The 20135-nt window shown below is 37.2% G+C and overlaps 1 protein-coding gene across 3 annotated transcripts in view; it reads left to right on the top strand.

Annotated features, from left to right (window-relative positions):
- Positions 1–20135, top strand: part of PRKCE (protein kinase C epsilon) — a 286969-nt gene that overhangs the window by 251521 nt on the left and 15313 nt on the right. For all 3 annotated transcript variants that reach the window (XM_038131311.1, XM_038131313.1, XM_038131312.1), the window contains exons 12-14: positions 7162–7300; positions 9605–9793; positions 14010–14156. In XM_038131311.1, coding sequence (XP_037987239.1) covers positions 7162–7300; positions 9605–9793; positions 14010–14156 — 475 coding nt within the window. The remainder of the gene's footprint in view (positions 1–7161; positions 7301–9604; positions 9794–14009; positions 14157–20135) is intronic.

Genomic DNA, 20135 nt, shown 5'->3' with positions numbered 1-20135 from the left:
AGTCATTTGTTTCCTTAAGCTGCTGGAAATGAATATTAAACCTTTGTTCAATATGTCATTAAGACGTCAGTAAACAGTTAGGACCATGTAATGCATACAGCCTTCTTTTCTATTTTGAGACCTTGCTGACCTGAAAGGTTTCTCAATGGATGGCACTGCTAGAGAGTTGATGTTACACATCTGCAAGCCTCACTTTTGCCTCGTAGCAATGAGGGCTTACAGAGCCATAGACAGTGATCGTGTGTTTATCTCCCTCTGATGTCTTTGGTGGGTAGATAGCAAACTGGCTTTTGCTACATCGCTCCTCCCATCTCTGCCACCCCTTAGTCCACAAATCATTTGTGCAAATGGCAGGGTGGTGGATGTTGTGTTATATGAGGAAAGTAAACGTGTGTGTTTTTTTAAAGCAAACATGCCTGACAAGAGAATGTCACTATGGTCACATTAAAAGTCAACACTTCCCATTTATGTCTAGCCTGCTGTCTGAACTATCACTCTTTTCTTCAATGAAAAAATGAATTGTAGTATCTCTGGCTTTATTTGAAACCAAGTCTGGCATAATTCATCTGCCATTAGCAATTATACACAATGATACGCATCAGAATAAGGTGGATTCACTTTATTCCAAACTTGACACTGGAAAATAGCAGTTTTCAAGTCTGCACAGCAATTTTTCTGTATATTACTGAGTACGACTCTACTACAGTGTTTGTGTTATACATTATCTTTATTCTTTGATGATATCAAGTAATGTAACAGTGTCAAAAACTGTGTATCCTAAATCCAGTAATTACTTAATGGATCAACATAAAAAGAAAGAAGAGAAATTCCAAGAGTTTCAGTTAATCATAGGCAAAACTGAGATAACCTACAACAACAAAAGCAGCAGAACCATCTTTTTCTCACTGTTAGTCTCATTCAGGTATCCCCCTGCTTCCTCTCTGCTAACACAAACTACTCTACTGCCATAAATTCACTCACAAGCATGAACAATCCAGTGTGTCCCCTATTTTTTACTCCATAGATAAGGGAGGTCACTGGTAGAACCTAATACCCAACGACACTGCAATTATTGCCCGTTTATGCTCAGTAACCTCAGAAAGAATGGGCTTCTTCTTTCACCTAGAGGTTTTCAAATGGGGAAAAGAATATTATTATTATTATTAGTTTGTGTTTTCTTAGTAGGTATGGTTTGAATTTTCCCATTTATCTCTGGTCTGTTGCTCAGGGGAAAAACAGTCTTGCTGATGGGTTGAGACTAAAATACTTAAAGCAACAAAAGTATTCACTCTGGAAGTACAATCCCCTAATATATCTCTCCTGTTCTGTTTATGTGTGGAAACTGAGATTAATTCAGTGAGATCTAATCACTAAAGAGGCTAACATCAGAACTTTTAAATTGTTGACTTTCCTTTATGTTTTCTGATTAGTTCCATACACAATTTTGTCTTGCTTAGAATTGTAACCTAATACATTAGTTATCAGTATTTTGAGGACATCAAAGAGGAAATTTATGCTGGGTACATGAGAGACCTGATGTAGGTGAGCATCTTTGTCTCAAAAGCAACTTGGATATCACTGAGTAACTAAGAAAGTAATTCCAGAAATGTAGAAGTCTTACCTTAATTAAACAGACTTAAAAATCATCTTGTTGAAATTTCTAATTGCTATGATCATATAGTCTTCAGTTATGAATTTCAGTAACACTAATAACTAGAGAATGATTCAGATGGTTTTCCACATTCTTGTAGGAAGTTTCCTTTTTACCTTCTGTGGTTTCTTGTGTGAACAGTTTGTCTATTTAAAGCCTGCAGAGAGGATGTGATTTTCCCATGCAGGGGAACAATGGTAGTGATTTCAAATGCACTATTGAAAAGGTTTATTGCAGTTGAAAGTCGCCAAAAAAAGTGGTTGTTCTGTAGTTCTATACTTTAGGCTTTTGTTGCTTTCAAATCTTTCTGAATGCTGATGTTTTATAGATGTTTAGTAAGGTACAATCCTTCATTTAACTTTTACCTTACAAATAAATATTCCTGCTTTTAATGTTGTTATTTGTACATAATAATTATTATGCTTCATTCTGTGAAGAGTTGCTCAATCAACAGTCAGAGTAGAAGTGGTAAAGTAGCCACTGTAAAGTGGCTGCTTGCCAGCTTGTGATCATATTTCTCAGCTGCTTGATCTTGTTCTTCAAATATATATTTATTTAGTCACTGCTGTTTACTGTGTTGAAAGGCTACTGTTAGTAATGTTTGGCAGACTTTCTGATTTTACTGGTCCAAACCCATCTTGATTGTTTAACTGCCTTACTTTCAGCAAGAAAATTGTGTGTTATCTAAATGACATTTGTGACACACTGTGCCACTCACACAAGATGCTTATCTCTCTGGCGACTGGTGGGATTCGGACTTTAGGAACCCAGTGCTATGAAATACTCATCCATGGAGCCTTTGGAGGAAGCCAAGGCACTCAGTGTGTCATGGCACTCGTGGAGGAAGAGGTGAGGGTTACAGAAGTTTTCGCACAGGTTACCTGTAGTCAGCCTGCTCTTCTGTTCCAACTTGCACAAACATAACTCATAATCCTGATTTTTTTTTTGAGACACCGCCAGTCATTCCAGCTTCTGAGGTGTTTGTGATGCTGGCAGGTATGCAGAAGTACAGATCGAGGCTTAAATTTCTGTTTAAAGCTTTCTCAGAACAAAACCTGCCCCCCTCCAAAAAAAAAAAGAAAAGGAAAAAAAACACCAACCCACAACATTTCATGCAATGACTGCTCAAGTCAACTGAAGTGACTCTACAAAGTATCTTGGCAAAAAAACAAAGGAGAGAAACAGCTTAATGTAGCATTGCTGCATTCAAGAAATCTGAGCATTCTCCTGGCTTAACTGGTTAGGTTGTTTGCAGTTGCATGTAATTAATTACTCAGGTTGTAGGAACTCATTTTGTCAGACACAGATGACTTTCTTACTTGTTACAAAGAGAATGCAAACTGAGAAAAAGAAGAATTTAATAGACCTTTGTCATTGAGCTATCTGACACTGTATTATTTGGTATGTTCTGATTCAGAGGTAGACAAATGGCACTAAATCCAGGAAAGAAATAAAAGACAGAATGGATCAGAATGGAACAATCTGTACAGAAGATTGCTTTACAGTCCAGATATGGTTGTGTAGTTTGCTTTTGGAGGAGTAGGAGAGCTGGCTGTTTCTTGGAACAGTTCTGGGGAAATACAGGTCTAAAAGTTAAAGTTTTAATTTTTTTCAGTGAGGCTGCTCTGGAAAGACAAGCTTCCCTGAAAACTCTTTTTCTCTTACTTTTTCTTTTGTTCCTTTTTCTCTGTATGTTTTGGTTGTTGGGGTTTTCTTTCCTGTGAGGTGTTAAATAGCACATTATTTATTCCTACTCTCGTATTTATTTATTTAACTAATATTTCTTTTTTCAAAGTTTCAGAATTAGAGGGATTTGGTGAGGTTTCTTGGTTTGGGAAGGTTTTTTATGGCTGATTTTTTTTAATCTGGCAACTGTAAATTGACAGAATGATTTTTGGTGCCAGCGCTTTTATGGACTATGACAATTTTGTGGGCTAGCCATGAATTTGGCACTTTGGCAGACTCCCAGCTTACCTTTTAACCTCCCATATGTACTTTGATGGGAGTCATACTGCTGTTGTTTTAGCCTCTTCCAAATTTCTTTTGAAACTCTGGTGCACTTTGTGATAACACAAATCTACTGGTATTACATTTCATTATTGCGTGAGTAATGAAGCTGATGTCCTCAGTGCCTTCAACAGAGTTTTGAAGAGGCTTATAGGCTTCACTGCACTGTTTTGGCTTGATAAAGGGGTCACACATGTTTTTCTTCTGTCAAGCAAGATTACAGTTTGGTAAACGGTAAAAAAGTTAAATTGACCTGTGCTTTTACACACAGCCTTAAAATTTCATTGTCACTCTTTACAGGTAGTCAGAATTTAATAATTAGACTCTTCCTAGTTTTCTCTTGGCTTTGTTTGTTTATTGTGTCTTTTCACTGTCAAGTTAAATTTTTATTGCTAATTTCTGTGTCTTATACAAATCCTTAAGGAAATAAAGAGAATGATGAGTATCTTGTCCTTATCCATTATGTGGTGCCTTTCTGTTAGTGTTTTAGTGCTGTTGAGGTTTCTCTTAGCTGAGGAGTTTCCTGGATTATTGACTATGTCTCCATTCAAGTTCATGTCTACCATATGGATTGCGTTAAAGTTGAATGATTTTAGGTCCAAACAACTCCAGTGTATCACCTAGCTGCATGGGGAAGTCCTGCAGAGTTAAGACATAATTTTAGAGTCTTCTCATAAACACTTTATATTTAAAACACTTAATAAAGTGGATCAATTTTTCTAAGCAGCCTCTTGAATTTCTTCAGTTCCTATCATAATTGTATGTATTATGACCTTCTTTCTAACAGTCTGTTGTGATGGTGGCTGTAAGTGGTTCCAAGATTACATCAGATATAATTACACTTGATTTCTTTGTCTGAACATCTTGACTTTTTGAAATATAGTTGGTATTCTTCCTTAGTTAAGGAACATCCAAGATAACACTGCACTTGGAAAGTTACAAGCTACAGCTACAATCTTCTTTCCTTCTTCAGTCTGCAAGAGCCTTACCCTGGTGATCATATTCTATTTGGTGTTGCTATAGTCCTGTTTGAATGCAGACCTTTTTTATTGTAGCTCTTGTAATTCACTGAAGGAGCAGTTTTGGGAAGGCACATGATTTTTGAAACACGGAGCTTTATTTTGTTTCTTCGACTTCTTGTGGGAGGGACACAGAACTGTTGATATCTGTTTGCCCTGGCATTATGTTGGACAATTCTGGCAAATCACTTTCCAGAAGCAGGAAGAGGTGGTTACTTGAGGGTTTAAATGGTTATACACAGGGGGTTATGTGGCAGCCAGCTGAATCTTGGATTGTTTAGGAACTGCTGAAATGAATGACCTTAAGGAATGATAAAATATGCAGTCTGCTCCAAGGGGCCATACCTGGGTGACCACTGAGGACCTGCAAGAGCGGTGTAGCTGATCCAGAGATAGCGAAGTGTGATGTAGGGGATATTGCTTGCAATAAACATTTCTACAGCCAGAGTATACTTCAGCCACACAAACCATATCTGTTTATGTAGGAGACAGTGGTTTTACTGGTACTGAGGTAAATATGACTTTGTTGTGCCAGGTCAGCTTGTTTCAAATGCACAAACCACTTTATAATGTAACATAACACAACTATCTCTACATGCACAGTAAGTTCTCCAGTGCTTCCCAGTATCTGCTTTGTGGATGCATCATTGCAGATGGGCAATGATTATGCAGACCTTGAGTAGCAAGTCCACTGTGTCCCAGAAACAGCTGATTTTTATGTTGCCCTGTGTACCTGCTTGAGGAATATATGGGCCAGCATGTTAACAAATGTTTAACAAGTGTCAAAAGAAAAAAAAAACAAACAAACAAACAAACAAAAAAAAAAAACCAAAAAAAAACCCCAAAAACTAAAAAATCCACCTACTGAAATTGATCTGAGAGGAAGAAAAGAACATTTCTGGATAAATCCCAGCATACTGTAGCCTTGGCCATGTCTACAAAAACTCTTAACATGCTGCAGCCTTGGAAGGGCTGTTTAATCAGTTAATGTGCATAAATTAAACAGTTTGTTTGGTGCCTGTGGTTCTGAAGGCTGGGTCTAACAAGGAGTAATTTCTTTGGAAGACATTCTCTGAGTGAGGAGAAGACTTCTCATCCTTCACTCAGGTCAAACTTGTTGGCATAAAGGATTTTTGCAAAAAGCCCCTCATCTTTTCATAGGCTTTTGGGGTGAAATTCATTTACAGAGGCTGGCATGGGATTTTATTTTTCTTCTCTGATTTAGAACTTGCCTCCACACACACTGTCTTGTTGTTTTGGTTTTTTTTCATCAATTCAACCTAAGGAAATTTGTGTAACTATTCCAGGAAAAAGGATTCTGATCAGAAAGTGTCAACAAAGTCACCTAAAGACATGTTCTGCTTTTGATTCTCACCTCTCTATGCATTCATACATACAATACAATATAGATATATATACTATGAATATTTAATATATATCAGCGATACCTAAAAGCTGAGACAGAAATATAAAAAGCAAATGTTGTTTTTATACACATGCAATATAAGTGGGATTTTTTTTGCCTTTGTTTTATGTTTATGTTATTATATCTACTTGATGAAGAGGTTTTACTTGTGGGGGTGCCAGTTCATGCAGGTGAGAGTTCTTTTATGCACTGACTTTCCAGATCCTTTTGTTGTTAAGTCTAAGGCTAGTGGCAGGTAAATTAAATGGTACCTAGCATCTATTGTGTTGGAACATGTATTAACCATCAATGGTATATTTAGAAAATATGCAGAGGGCAAGACAGGAAAGGTGGATATCCTTTTCTGAACCTTTTTTTGACCTAACCCAATTTTATAAGCAGACAATTGTGTGGTTTTGACACAAAGACGTGTATGATCAGAAACAGCTGCTAAGATACGTTGTATTAACAATGAATGCAAAATATTCCTGTGAAATTATTTTTGAGTGGGATTAAGCTACAGAAAACAGTGCTCCCAAGGATGGGAATGTTGGTTTTCATCCTTCTCATTGCAATCTGAACTTGAATTGCTTCTATACATTAAGAATCAAATTCAAAGTAACCCAAATTTGAAAATAACTATTCACTGAAGCCATATGCTAGAGTATGGATAAATTGGTACTCCTTGCTTAGTGCTAATGCAAAAAAATAGAGAATGGCTTCGTTGATCTATTTCACATTGACAGAATGATAGATCTATAGGAAACAAGAAACTGAGATCTTTCCCAAACTTTTCTGATGCTGCCTTGAATACATAAAAGCTGTGCTTTCATGCAGCTAAACAGAGTAAAAGCTTAGTCTTACAAAATGCTTGTAATTGCCTGCTTCTTTATTTTATTGCCTATAACTAGGTTTATTTAGTGACTGCTACCAACTATTCATGGACACGCAATGAAGGACAGTTTCTCAGTGGTGTTTGGAAAACCATTTATTTGTCAAATTCTATAGTTCATTATAAAATTCAAGAGCACATGATCAAAATTTGAGAGTTGGTTTAATTTGAGACCTTTGTATTTCAGGGACCTGAAACTGGACAATATTCTTCTGGATGCAGAAGGCCACTGTAAACTGGCTGACTTTGGGATGTGCAAAGAAGGGATTCTGAATGGAGTGACCACCACGACATTTTGTGGCACGCCTGACTATATAGCTCCAGAGGTATTTTTTTGCAGTACACTAAGAGTAGATATTCTTATTCATCAGACTGTTACATGTGTAATTTTAGACACTCTTTACATGTAGATGAAAACATTTAAGATGCAGACTAGACTCTGCTGCAGTTGTGCTTGGGTAGTCTTGCAGAAAATGGTTACTCTGCTGCTCACAAGCACTATTCTTTGATGATAGGAGTGGTTTTTCCAGTATTTGTTTCTTGAAATTAAAGTTATTCTTCTGAATTTGCTCATTTCTGAATCAGCATCATTATGATGATTTTTAGCAGCCTTTAAGGTGCTAGATGCAGCTGAATGTTGCAATCTTAGATTTCTTAAGTAGTTATAAAAATATTTTTATTTTTTAGTGAGGTTTAAAAGAACATGTTCATACAGAAGGATCCATATGTTTAGTGTCATTTTGACTACAGCCTTTGTGGGAATATAATTTTTTTCCTTTCTTTAAAATATCTGTGAGTGAAGACACTATGCTTGTGCTGCTTCATAGACTTGCACAGAAAGATAGAAACTAGATATAGATCCTGCATATTAGGTGGCAACATTTCAAGGTGTTCATTGGATAAAATAAATAGCTGACAGTAGTGTGGCTTTTACATATCCTAGATTTTAATATTATGAGGTGCATTTCAAAGTGCCTAAAATGAACCAATATTGAACTGAACAGTTATTCTGCTAGGCAGACTTTGCTCAGTTGAGTTGTAACCTGTGCATCTTTCCACTTGAATATTCAGTGTGCAGGTTTAATGGAAAGGTGTTGTTGATTTGTCTTTCATCAAACATGAATTTGCCATGAGGAAAAATGTTATTTATTGTTCCTTAGAGTCAATAAATCATAAATCCATAGTGTTAGTGTTCATGGCTGTCCAACTTCAGTAGCACAACTGATAAGACGTGAATCATCTTGAAACTATCATTACATAAATGTGTGTCTTACAGAGTCTGAAAAGTATTCCAGCATTAAAAGAAAGTACATACCAGTGTGGTAGTTGGGGCTATGTATGAAATTTTTTTCTGATTCAGTATACTAATTGAGTCCTTTGACAAATTCTTTGAAAATTATTACTGGAAATAAAGCAATAATAAGAACGCAGGAACTTTTACTGAGGCTTCCAATTTGTCATGTTAATTGCAGAAGTTTAGCCCCTGCTTCTATTTCTCTTGCATTGTGGTGATATGTTTAATTTCTTTTTCTTTAGTGTCTGAATTCCAAATAGCTCCCCGGACACATGAGAAGTATACATCTAATTTTCTGTATTTGATGGCTATAAAATATCATTTTCTTTCAATGAGGAATGTGGATGGGATCCAGACCTGTGTGTCCAAATGTTAAACTCATTTCTGTTTTTATGTTAAGACTGAATTTGGTTTTGGTTTTGTGTTGGTCTTGATTCCCAACTACAGCACTAAGCCCAAGCAGTTCACCACAGGATTTCTCACTGCACTGTGCAGTGTTGTGTAAGGAGTTGGTGGATTTGTTGCCATTCCAAGGCATTTTAAGGCAGCCAGCTTCACCTTAAGCAGGCACCCACTCTCCTTTCCCTGGTTCCCTGTCATGCTGAGCCAATGCAGTCAAACTGCAAGCTTCTTTCCAGTGAAAAGGAGACAAGAATTAAACTTGTTCCTAGTATAACAGTAGTTCTGTAACACCAAGTGCTACTATAAAACTCCATCGTGCTAAACTATTACTTGCCACTGAAGGTATTTGCTACAAGGTTGAACTTGTGCCATATGAGAAGTTGTAGCCAGTTTTTCCTGAAAGCAAGTGCAATTAAAGTGAATTCTACAGACATGTATTGTACAGTGGTTTAATGTTATAAAAGGAACAAAAATGCTTTTGGCTTCCTTCAGCCCTACCTAAAAGACGAGAATAAATCTCTCAGATGATCTCTGTGCAGCATTAGAAGCTGGTTCAGTTTGTTTTGTTCAAGATAGAGAGAAGGAAATGTTTCACATTTTCCACCAGTCTGTTTTGTATATGTGATCTTTTTTCCCTTATAGTGTGACCTGCTTTAAACAGCTTGGAAGGATATGCAGCTCTTTTGCTCACAAGCATAGTCATTTACTCAGGGGACTGATAAACTCTCAGTACTTCTGAGAACAACATCTCGTTGACACTTAGCCATGCTAGTGCAAATTGCATGGGTTGCCTGCTGTTACTGAAATCAGTGTGTGATTCAGTCCTGCTTAGGCACTGGGGCATAGAAGGGCTATATCATGTTGAAACAGCAAGTGTGCAGCTGAGGCAGCTGTCTCACTTGTCTCTTTAATCCAATCTCTCTTTCTATGCTAGATCCTCCAGGAGCTAGAATATGGTCCATCCGTGGACTGGTGGGCTCTAGGTGTTCTCATGTACGAAATGATGGCTGGACAACCCCCCTTTGAAGCTGACAATGAAGATGATCTCTTTGAATCCATCCTTCATGATGATGTATTGTATCCAGTCTGGCTCAGTAAAGAGGCTGTCAGCATTTTAAAAGCAGTGAGTCTTCCATTACTTGCTTTCCTCCTCCTCCTCATGGGTTTTTGGGGGGTTGGTTTGTTGGGTTTTTTCCTTGATTAAAATTGAATTTGCTGAAAGTTGTTGAGAGCAGTCACCACTGGGAGTTCAAGCACAGTTCAAAGTGCCACTGTTAGGATAATGGGGCCTTGGATAAATTACACCGCTTGTGGGAAAGGAACAGAATGTTTGTGTTCCACGCAGTTGTACACTGTATAAATCTGTGTACTGCAGATTCATGTTTCAGGGAAAACCCAACCAGCTAGAACTGTGCTATCACTTTGACACTTTATATGCCATATACTCCCATCACTAGAGTGGGAGAAGCACTACATAATTAAAGAAACATTGTTTCTTATTTAACCCGCTTACAAAATTTCCTGTCCCTTTGCCGTTTTTCCCCTGTCATCAAGATGGGTTGAAAGTCCTTTATTTACAGCTGCATGTTCTATTTTATAGTTCACATGATAAGCAGTCTTACTTTGGTGTGATTGTTTCTGTTCTCACTGGGATTTTTCAGTATTAGTGATGACTTGACAGTAACATGTGTCATCAGATGCCACAATTTTTTAAATCAGCCAATATGTACCACTGGGCAAATTCAGTTTTTAGACTACCTTTATAAAGTCAAGTTCATAAAGTCATTCATTACTACGAAGGACACTGACATAAATTCTTTCTTCTGTGCTAGTATCATCCTAAAATTGAAAGCAAAACAATACAGATGCAGTATGCCAATCCCCACAGTGGGCAAAAACCCGAGAAAGATTTTTGGCTGGAAAAAATAACTTGGTTTTTATTTATTCCATTTTTCAACTGCCTTTGAAACTGGAAAATCACTGCCTTTCTATATATTTTTCTTTCAGCATCTGGAGTAAGGGAGACTTTCAATTAAGAAGGCAGCTGATAATGTAAAATCCTGCAGAGATCTTCATACAGGGTTCTTTTGAAAATGTATATAAAACATAAACAAATTGTGATTTTAACACCAGTGGACAGCACATTCTGCAGAAATTCTCATCTTAACCTTTTGATGAAATGTCTTCAGGCTCCTTCTAGCTGAGCAAGAGAGATGCTCTAGCAATGATTCAAAGCAGAAGTCAAAGTTAACCTCTCAGAAGTGTTTGCTGAAGTATCTCTTTTGCTACATTCACTGTAGTGAGAAGATGAAGGATTTTTTTACTGCTGGTAGTAATTTATTAATACTTATTCTCTCTTCTCCCCCAGATAGCTTTCTGACTACTTTTTGTGAGTTCACATTATTCTTTCATGCATCCATTTCTGTTTCCAGACCCTTTGATTATTTTACCTCAGCAGTTAAAATATATGGACTTGAGCTGCAGAGTTCAAGTTCAGGCTTATATCCAGGGCTCAGGGGTTATTTTGGCACCTCGTAAAGGAAGGGTTGTTGTCAATTTTCATACTACATCTGATTTTCATTGGAGCTTAGGGGATTTTCTTTTAAAGCTGACTTTTTTTACAGAATTTTCTGAGACTGTTTTCCTGGATCTACATTTTGATAGTAGGAATGGTGATTTGTATCTTGCTGTAGTCACAGCCTTTCTTGGTACAACTTAATGGAGCTGTGGCAATTTACACCATAAATAAAATACATTTCCTTAGAATTAGCAACCTGCTGCCTGCAAATGTGTGGTGCGAAACCTGCTTGAAACTTGTGTTCTTCATATGATACTTGTCCATATGAAGAACAGGAAAAGCAGAGGAAAGAAAGAGGCGTCTAACTATTTTACTGCTGAATGGTAGCAAGGGATTAACTTTGGAACACTTTGTTTCCTCACATTGTGCTTTGAGACATGACTTTCATTCTTTTGAAACTGTGTATTTTTACAGTCCTTCAAACACCATGTAAGGAAAGTTTAATAAGAAGACATTCCCTTGTATTAAGTGGCGATGTTGTCCTATTTTCTGAATAAACAGTTTTCCTGTTATTTCCATCAAAACACCGAGGATGATATTAAAGCTCAGTATTACAAGGCAGCGTGTTGCTTATCTGATGAAAATCCACACATCTTATTAGTCCTGTTTCTGTGGATTGACAGGAATTGCTATTTAAATTCTTTCCTGTGTAGTAAGGAAAACAATTCTTTATTGAAATTGGCTCTCTGCTTCTTCCCAAGCAATGGAGAGATGTTGTCTCTACAGTGTGTGCTCCCTGTGTACTGGGATGACAGTCTCTGGCTACAGAAGCAGAACTCTGTTTTTTAAGTGGTGTGATTTATTTCAAGAAGCAAAATTTTGGGAGCCTAATGATCCTTGATTCAGGCCCTAAGCAGCATTTTGTCCTGTTATCACTTAAGTCAGTAAGAATGCTGATCCTAAAAGGCTTCTTCTTTCAGAAAAGGAGGGTCCTGCCTTAGCCATGAAAAGGTTTATGGCTATGGCTGTCAGCTCCATTTGCAACCATCTCTTCAGCAGAGTGCAGTTAACAGCTGTGTCTGTCCTGACAGTTGCATCAGTGTAGATGCTGGTCATAAACAGGGAATAAATGTCAGCTTTTGCTTCAGAAATAGAAAGGGATTAAATTAATGCAATTAAATGTCTGCTTTAGAAGTTGGATATTTTTTCTTCATATATGCATAATATATTTTTGTAAGTATTCATTCTTAAAATACATTCTCTTTCATCATCCATTTCACAGTTTCATGAAGTTTGTGAAGTACAACACTAAACTGGACCATCTAGTAACATTTTCATGTCCTGGGCTTCTTAAAATCTACATGTCCAGATGCTTTCCCTGTCTCCAGTTTAAAACAAAGATAAAACATGGCAGATACTAAGACCGTATTTTACTTCTTTGATACCTGGATTATATGGTACAAAAAGCGCATCCTGTAGTTTTCATGTTCTGTTTCTGCAATACATGTGGCTGCTGGTTCCTGGCCTGCTCGCTTCAGTCCTGGAGATGAAATAAAGCAGAGGAATGCAGGAATGCATTTTGTGGTTTCTTGAGAGACCTCACCAAAGCACAGTAATCCTTTCAAAACCTTTATTTCTCCTGCTCATAGAAAAGATTGTCTGTAGTTTAGATATGACTTGCCCACTTGCAAAAGAACTCGCAGAGCAGTTGAACTCAAGACCAAAGAGAAGGATCATCTTCAGAACGGTGTGTGTGTGTGTCAGAGACCACAGACAGAATTGCCTTGCTGATCTATGTTATACCTTTAAAATGACAGCAAGGGGATTCTTCTGTGGATGGTTGATCTAGGTATCCAAAACCATTCTAAGGGCTTATGTAGCTACTTACCTAAAAACTGGAGTACTAAAGCAAGGGCAAGCATTACAGTAATTTATTTTTTCTACTTTTTTTTTTCCCTACAGAATTATAGTATAATGTGATACATAGATTGAAAAGGCACTGAACAATTATTACATTTTGTTTACTTTGTACACTTTTTCTAAATTTAAAAATGTTATATAATGGCTGAAGTTATAGCAAAGCTATTGAGCTAATTCTATAATGTGATTGTGTTTATAAGAACAGCATTCATTGCTACTTGAAATGCAAGGATTCTGTGTCCACACAAATTAGGAAATTAGTAGAGCAATTGCTAATAAAAGAAGGGAAAATATCAGAGAAAAATCAGGTAAAGTATTATGAGCTGCCATCAGCTGATATCAATGTCTTACACCACTTGTACAGCTTTTTTTGACAGGAATAATAGTTTAAACAGATGAAGTTTATAAATTACCACACCAGAGGAGACCAGTTAGTTCCAGTCGCTGACACTAACTGTGTACTAAAAATGAAAGAGAATGTGCAAGTTATGTCATGGGGGACATGACATAACTTCCCATTCTCAAGGGAAGCTTTCTGCAGGTACTGATCACTCTGTCTCTGGAGGGTTTGTCTTTCTTTCCTTTAGTATTTTTGGCTAAAGCTGGAAGTAGATATGTTGAAAGAGAATCTAGTCCCTTAACACTCCCAGTCAGATGAAATTAAAAGGTCTCAACAATAAACTGAAAGGGTTTCCTGCAGTAAATTTACAGTTTGTAGTCTCTGAATCTTATGGTTTGATTGAAACCTCTGAAATATGGAGGGCCAGAAGAAGTAACCTTCTGAAAGGGGACGGTCTCTAAAAACTTGGCTTTAAGAATTACAGTAATTGAGGAGCAAATGATTTCCAGGTATTGCCATTCATATTTGAACTTTTCCCTCCTTTCCCTCTCCACCCTGTAGTTCATGACAAAAAATCCCAACAAGCGACTTGGCTGTGTGGCGTCACAGAACGGGGAAGATGCGATTAAGCAGCATCCATTTTTCAAGGAAATTGACTGGGTTCTTCTAGAACAAAGGAAAATCAAGCCACCCTTCAAACCTCGGATTGTAAGTAACAGTTTGTATAACATTCACAGAAACTTGGTTTGGCAATTCCACTTGTTGGCTTTTCTGAGAAATGAGATTACCTGATGCAGTGTTTTGGGGGCTGAAATAGTAACATAAAAAAAGCACCGAGAAGATTTGTCATTGTTTCTGTGAAGGTAAGTGTCAGGAATAAATGTAATGCACAGAAAAATGTTCATGTTCATCCACATAAGCCATGAGAGAGTTCAAAGCACATTTTTAATTATATTCTGTGTTCTGAAAGATGCTATAGCCAGGAAAGATGATTTCAGTTTATATAGACTGTCTATGCTTTCTGTGTGAACTCTTTACAGTTCTGTGCTGCTGATGGCCACTGGATTTTGTAGTAAAACACAGACAAGAATTTATAAAGAATAATATTTTAAGTGAAGAAGCTTGAAAAAACAGCTTCTTGGGGGAAAGAAACACATATTATGATTAGATAAATTTCTATATTAACATTTTCCTGGATAATAACGCAGTATTTCTATTTTAAAGTAACAAAAATCTGTTAAGAACAGCCCCACCTGCAGAAAGGACAAAAGCCATGCAAAAAATATTTTATTCCAGTGTTTCTCTGGATCAAAACACTTAAAAATAACCAAATGTCACAGAATGCATGTGGTTACCTTTGTGCTTACACACTGCAAGAGGCTAGCTTTATGATAAATCCTCTGAGACTGATTTGCATCTTTAGATTTTGCACGTTCCTAATTACAATGTTTGATTTGCCTGTGAATGTAGTCAATGTTCTCGTTTGTTTCTTTCTTTAGATAGTTTACAAAGGTATTAAAAAACTCAAAAAGCAAAACAAATGAGCAAAATAAAAACCTTAGGTCTCAACTCCGAATCCTGATTTAAATTCAGAGGTGAAGAAGTCCCCTCTGTTTTTGAAGAATTGCTGTATGTTACATGTAATGCCTTTACTTTCAGTCCAGTGAGATGCCTTTCCCCAAGTTTCTTGTGTAGATGGTGAAAGCGGGGCTGACCGTCCAGAAGAGGAGCCTGAGGCAGCTCCTCTGAGTCCACTCTTGGGGAAATCTCTCTCTCTCTCTCTCTCTGTAGCTGTGCAGAAAAAGCCCAAAGGGATTGACAACTGTGAGTGAAAGCCCTTATGAGTGCCTTTCTAGGAGAAATAGTAAGGTACAATGTTGTCACATAAGGAAGGTCCTAATGCATTGGAGGATGGAAACCTTATCATGCCCTATGTGCAGGCAGAGCTAGCCTGAGCCAGCCCCACTCCTGAGAGTGCAGCCAGTCCCTTACCCTGCTGCCCAGCTCCTCTCTGGAGGTGTGGCAAGCTTGCAGCTGCTGCCTGAGCTGATGTACAAGCCTCTGCACTGCTGCAGGAAGTGTAAACCCCAAATTAACTCCTTTAGTACCTACCTGAAGCCTTTTTAGTACTGTGGCTTTTCAGTACTTTTCAGTTTTCCAGTCAGGTTCCACAGCTCTCAGATAGCTGCACTTGGGCAAAGTCTGTGTTGGGTTGAGTTGCATTTGTGCAGCTCTTTTCTTGCTTTCACAAGAATTTGGCCTTTCATCTCACCGTAATTTTTGTTGCTTTGCTCAATATTCATCAGAATTTTGTTTTTAAGTAACGATGAACTATTGCAGAATTACTTTCACTTTATGCCTGCATCTAATTTCCAGTTTCCTATTATCGAGTCTGTTTATTGGCTGTTTTCTTTTCATGATCAAGACGCACGGTCTCTTTGACAATAGATATTTTTATGAGGCTTTTATTATTTTCATAAGTACTCCCACTGTGGCAGTCCTTAAAAGTCAGGAGGCATTTCATATATCAGGTGATTTTATTCATTGCTGATATAAATGCCTTCTGCCTTCTCAGTGGGGTTTCTTTCTCTTTCTGGTAATTATTTCACTGCTATTATATTGTAAAGCCAATCCTATTTCATTAATTCATAATGTTTTGTTCCTTTTCCCTTTTTCTGCTTTCTTCAATGCTATTTTAATTGAATCGTTCAGTTTCAGTAGTGATTACAGATTATTTCAGAGTAGTCTGAAATCTGTATAATTTTAGGACAGCTCTTTACTCCTTAATAATTGTTAGGGTGATTTTCTGCATCCTTATTTACACATCTGGTCATTTTTCTTCAGGTTACTTCTCTAATGTTGGATTTTCATACTAATTCTATATTGTATCTACCAACTTTCTTTATTCTACCAGATTTGCTTCCTGCAGTCTAGTAGCTCTATATGCTTGGATTTTTTTCTGAATTCTATTTTTTATGTAGTGGTGAATTCAGATAATATATACTCTATGTTACAGGCATCAATTATTATCTTCATGTTCTCGGTCTGCTCTCTCTAAGGTATCTTCCCCAGTGACTGGGTCCTATCAGATTTTACTGATAACTTTGAGCATACCTTATATATTTATGATCCATCAGCTGTTTTCTGCCAAGTGTATAAATTTTACAGTTGTTTGGATTTTATTGTTGTGTAGCAATCTTTGAGCAAGGTCATACTTGAAAATTTTATTTGTCCTCTTAAAACTGAATGATGTATTACTTGGAAAATAAAATGTGATATAGATCTAGGCTGGAGAGAAAGATCACACAAATGAAATATAATTATTAATTATTCAACTTCAGAAATGGCAAAGAAATTTAGGGCAATAAATTTCAAGTGCTATAAAGGTAGTTTTGTATACTTGCCAAGCTAGATCAGATTGCACTCACTTTGAAAAATTGTGAGAAGAGGGCAGGAGGTGAACACTAACGAAATATTATCTACTTTAAAGTAGTCATAGAGAGTTCTTCTCTAAATTCAGTTGTGGATCTAGCATTGAGATTCATTGATTCAGATGAACAAATGTAACTGTTCCATAGGAGTGGAATAACTATGGAAAAAACATAGCTAATGCCTGTGTTTGGAATGTTTCATGGTTTCTAACATCTTTTAGTATTAATAAAGGGCTGTTGATTATTTAAAAGTGACTCGTAATGTTAAGAGAGGATTAAAAAAATATTTTAATCTTGTGTTGAGGAGGGCCTAGTTCTGTGAAAAGATCTATGAAAGGAGAAGACAGAGTATTAGTCAGAAAATAGACATTCTTGCATGTGATATGTGAGTGTACATATGTGTTGGGGAAAAAGTGTACAATGCATATATAGTTGTCTGTGCATTTAAATTGAGTTTTGCATGCACATACAAGAATGCATATATTTACACAGGTAGTCTTCTATTTTCTGACCAACCAGTAAGATGACTAAGGGGGGAATATTTGTGATTATATCATAAACACTTTCAAAATAAAACAATACATAAGATGTGTTCAAACGAGCTCCAGGCGACGTAAAGTGATGACACTAAACCAGTAAAGTCATTAGGGAAAATGGAAAAACACTGAGGTCCCATCAGACAATGGAATAATCTGCCAAGGGAGGTCATGGAGGTGGTATTGTGGAAAAAGCCTTCCTTCTGTTCTGCCTCACTCTCCTCAAAACACACGAGCTCCTTGATTAGCACAGCTGGCTTGCTTTTTTCTTACCTACCATCCTGTCTCTGCCATAATAAATTTTCTGAGGCGCTATATTACATGGTACTGTCAGGCTGTGCTTCTCCATGGTTCAGGTATGTCACTTCAGCTCTGCCAGCCTAAAGTCTGAATTTTTCATCTGAGCTTAGAAAAAAAAAAAAAAACAAAAAACTGCATGGATATTTATTAGCTAAACAATTAAAGGTTTTTGTTGTTCATTTGTTTGGTTTTTTTAAATCTCATTCACACTGTGGATGGATGTAATTATGTTCCTTATTATACCAGAAATATACCATTAATTTCTTTCTAGTTTGTACATGATTTGATTATTCTAATGAGGCTTTGGAAGCTGAAATTTCTTCCTGTGTCCAGCATTAGAGTGGAAATTACCAAAAGGATTTTGAAAAACTGCGTAAGTGTTTTTGAAAGCTTGCAAGAGTGCCCTGAACAGAGAACCCATACAGATAGCTGAGGTTTAGATTGCTAAACAGTGACAGAAGTGCCATCCTAGGCTGTCCTAGAGACAGTGGAAGCAGATTTGGTGGCTCTGAAACCTGCTGGGAAGGGTATTTGCTTCTGCAGTTAATGACTTGGAATAGAGAATACAGAGGGGTTGAAATGCACTGGGGCTCAGTCCCGTGATGCATGTTATCTGCCAACTCTTCCTCTCATAAATCTAGGATCATGAGGCTTTTCAGTAGTAAAATTAATTTTACATATGTGTGTGTATATGAATAAATAAATAAATAGATTAATAAATATTGTTCCATGTAGAGCTATTCTAAATATTGAGCTAGTGTAGAAAAAAAGTCATGTACATTAGAAATCAAGCAAACTTTTGAACAGCTAGACCGAAGATACTGGTTGCATCTAAGCTCCAGTGACCTTGCAGTGTCTTTTGAAGATCATTTTTACTGTTCTTAAAACCTAATTCTTAGAGCTTCACAGCATGTCTTGAACATTTCTGAATAATATTATTCATCCCTGAATGCAGTTGTGAATATGCAATTGCATATGCAGTAAGTACCATTTTAGTGCAGACAAATACCTTTTCTCCAGAGCAACTGTTGTGAGACAGAAAACCCTTTGAGGCATTTTATTCCTCTGTTGAGATTTTTTTTTTTTTTCATGTATTCTTCCTAGAATTTTATTGCTTTTGGAGTATGAAATTCCATGATCAGTAGCCTTAAGTCCCGGCTATGGTTTGCAACATAATTTATTGCTCAAGAACCGCGAAGACCTTGATAGCATTCTGTGATTCTCTGCTCTCTTTCTTTGTTTCCATGGCTTGGTTGAGTTGGTTATTTCCATTTTCAAACTGCATTTGCCATGTTAAAAATTAAAACAATTGTGTGGTAGATCAATTTCTTGCCTTGGTTATTGATGTGGTGGTAAGTGGGGTAGATCCTGCTTAGTGGCATGATGGGATGATTCTGTCTATCCAGATAAAAAAAAACAATGCATTAAAATACAAATGCATTGTACCAAATGGATTTGGTACAAATCCAAACCAAATACAAACTATGCATTAAAAACAGTAATTGAAACATTACTGCTTTGGCTTTAATGTGCATTGACTAATTTTATATTGTTATAGTTCTGTGCAATAAATTCTTCGTGCCATTTCTGAGGGCACAGCTGGCCAGCTGAAAGTTTTCCAGAGTAAACCTGTGGCCTGCTGACATGTCAGCAAAATCAGCCAGCAAAAAAAGCCCAGAAACAAGTGCACAAGTGGAAAAAGATGTGCAGTATCACAGTCCGTCTTCCAGGGATAAAGGAAAATCACTGCCTAAAATTTGTTACTCATTTGCCTGAAGTCAGTGAGCATCAATTTAATAGAATCATAGAATAGTGTGGATTGTAAAGGATCTTTAAAGGTCATCTAGTCCAACCGCTCTGCAGTGAGCCTAATCAACCATATCAGGTGCTCAGAATCATGTCCTGGCTGTCTTGAATGTTTCCAGGAATGGGGCATCTCTCACCAATCTGAGCAACCTGTTCAGTGTTTCACTGTCCTCGTTGTAAACAATTTCTTTCTTATAACTAATTAAAATGTACCCTCTTTCAGTTTAAAACCATTACCCCCTGCTCTATGGCAACAGGCCCTACTAAAAAGTTTGTCCTCTTCTTTTTTTTTAAGCCCCCTTTGAGTATTGAAAATCCACCATATAGGGTCTCCCTCCCTGGAGTCTTCTCCAGGCTTAATAGCCCCAACTCTCCTTGCCCTTCCTTGTAGGAGATGTGCTCTGGCCCTCTGAGGGCTTTCTTTTCTTTTTTTTTTTTTTTTCTGTAGAATTAGACCTACATGCACACTCCTGTCCTTCCAGACTGAGTTTTCACTGTCAACCCTTGCAAATGTGCATGTCAACAGACAGACCTGTCTCTTTTATCTACCCTGTTGTTGATGTCAGGGTTGGGAAAATTTGAGGCACGGTCTAAGATGTCCTCAACATGAAAAA

This window comes from Motacilla alba, chromosome 3 (genome assembly GCF_015832195.1).
Source record: "Motacilla alba alba isolate MOTALB_02 chromosome 3, Motacilla_alba_V1.0_pri, whole genome shotgun sequence".
NCBI lineage: Eukaryota > Metazoa > Chordata > Aves > Passeriformes > Motacillidae > Motacilla > Motacilla alba.
This window is presented reverse-complemented; position numbering and strand designations above follow the sequence as displayed.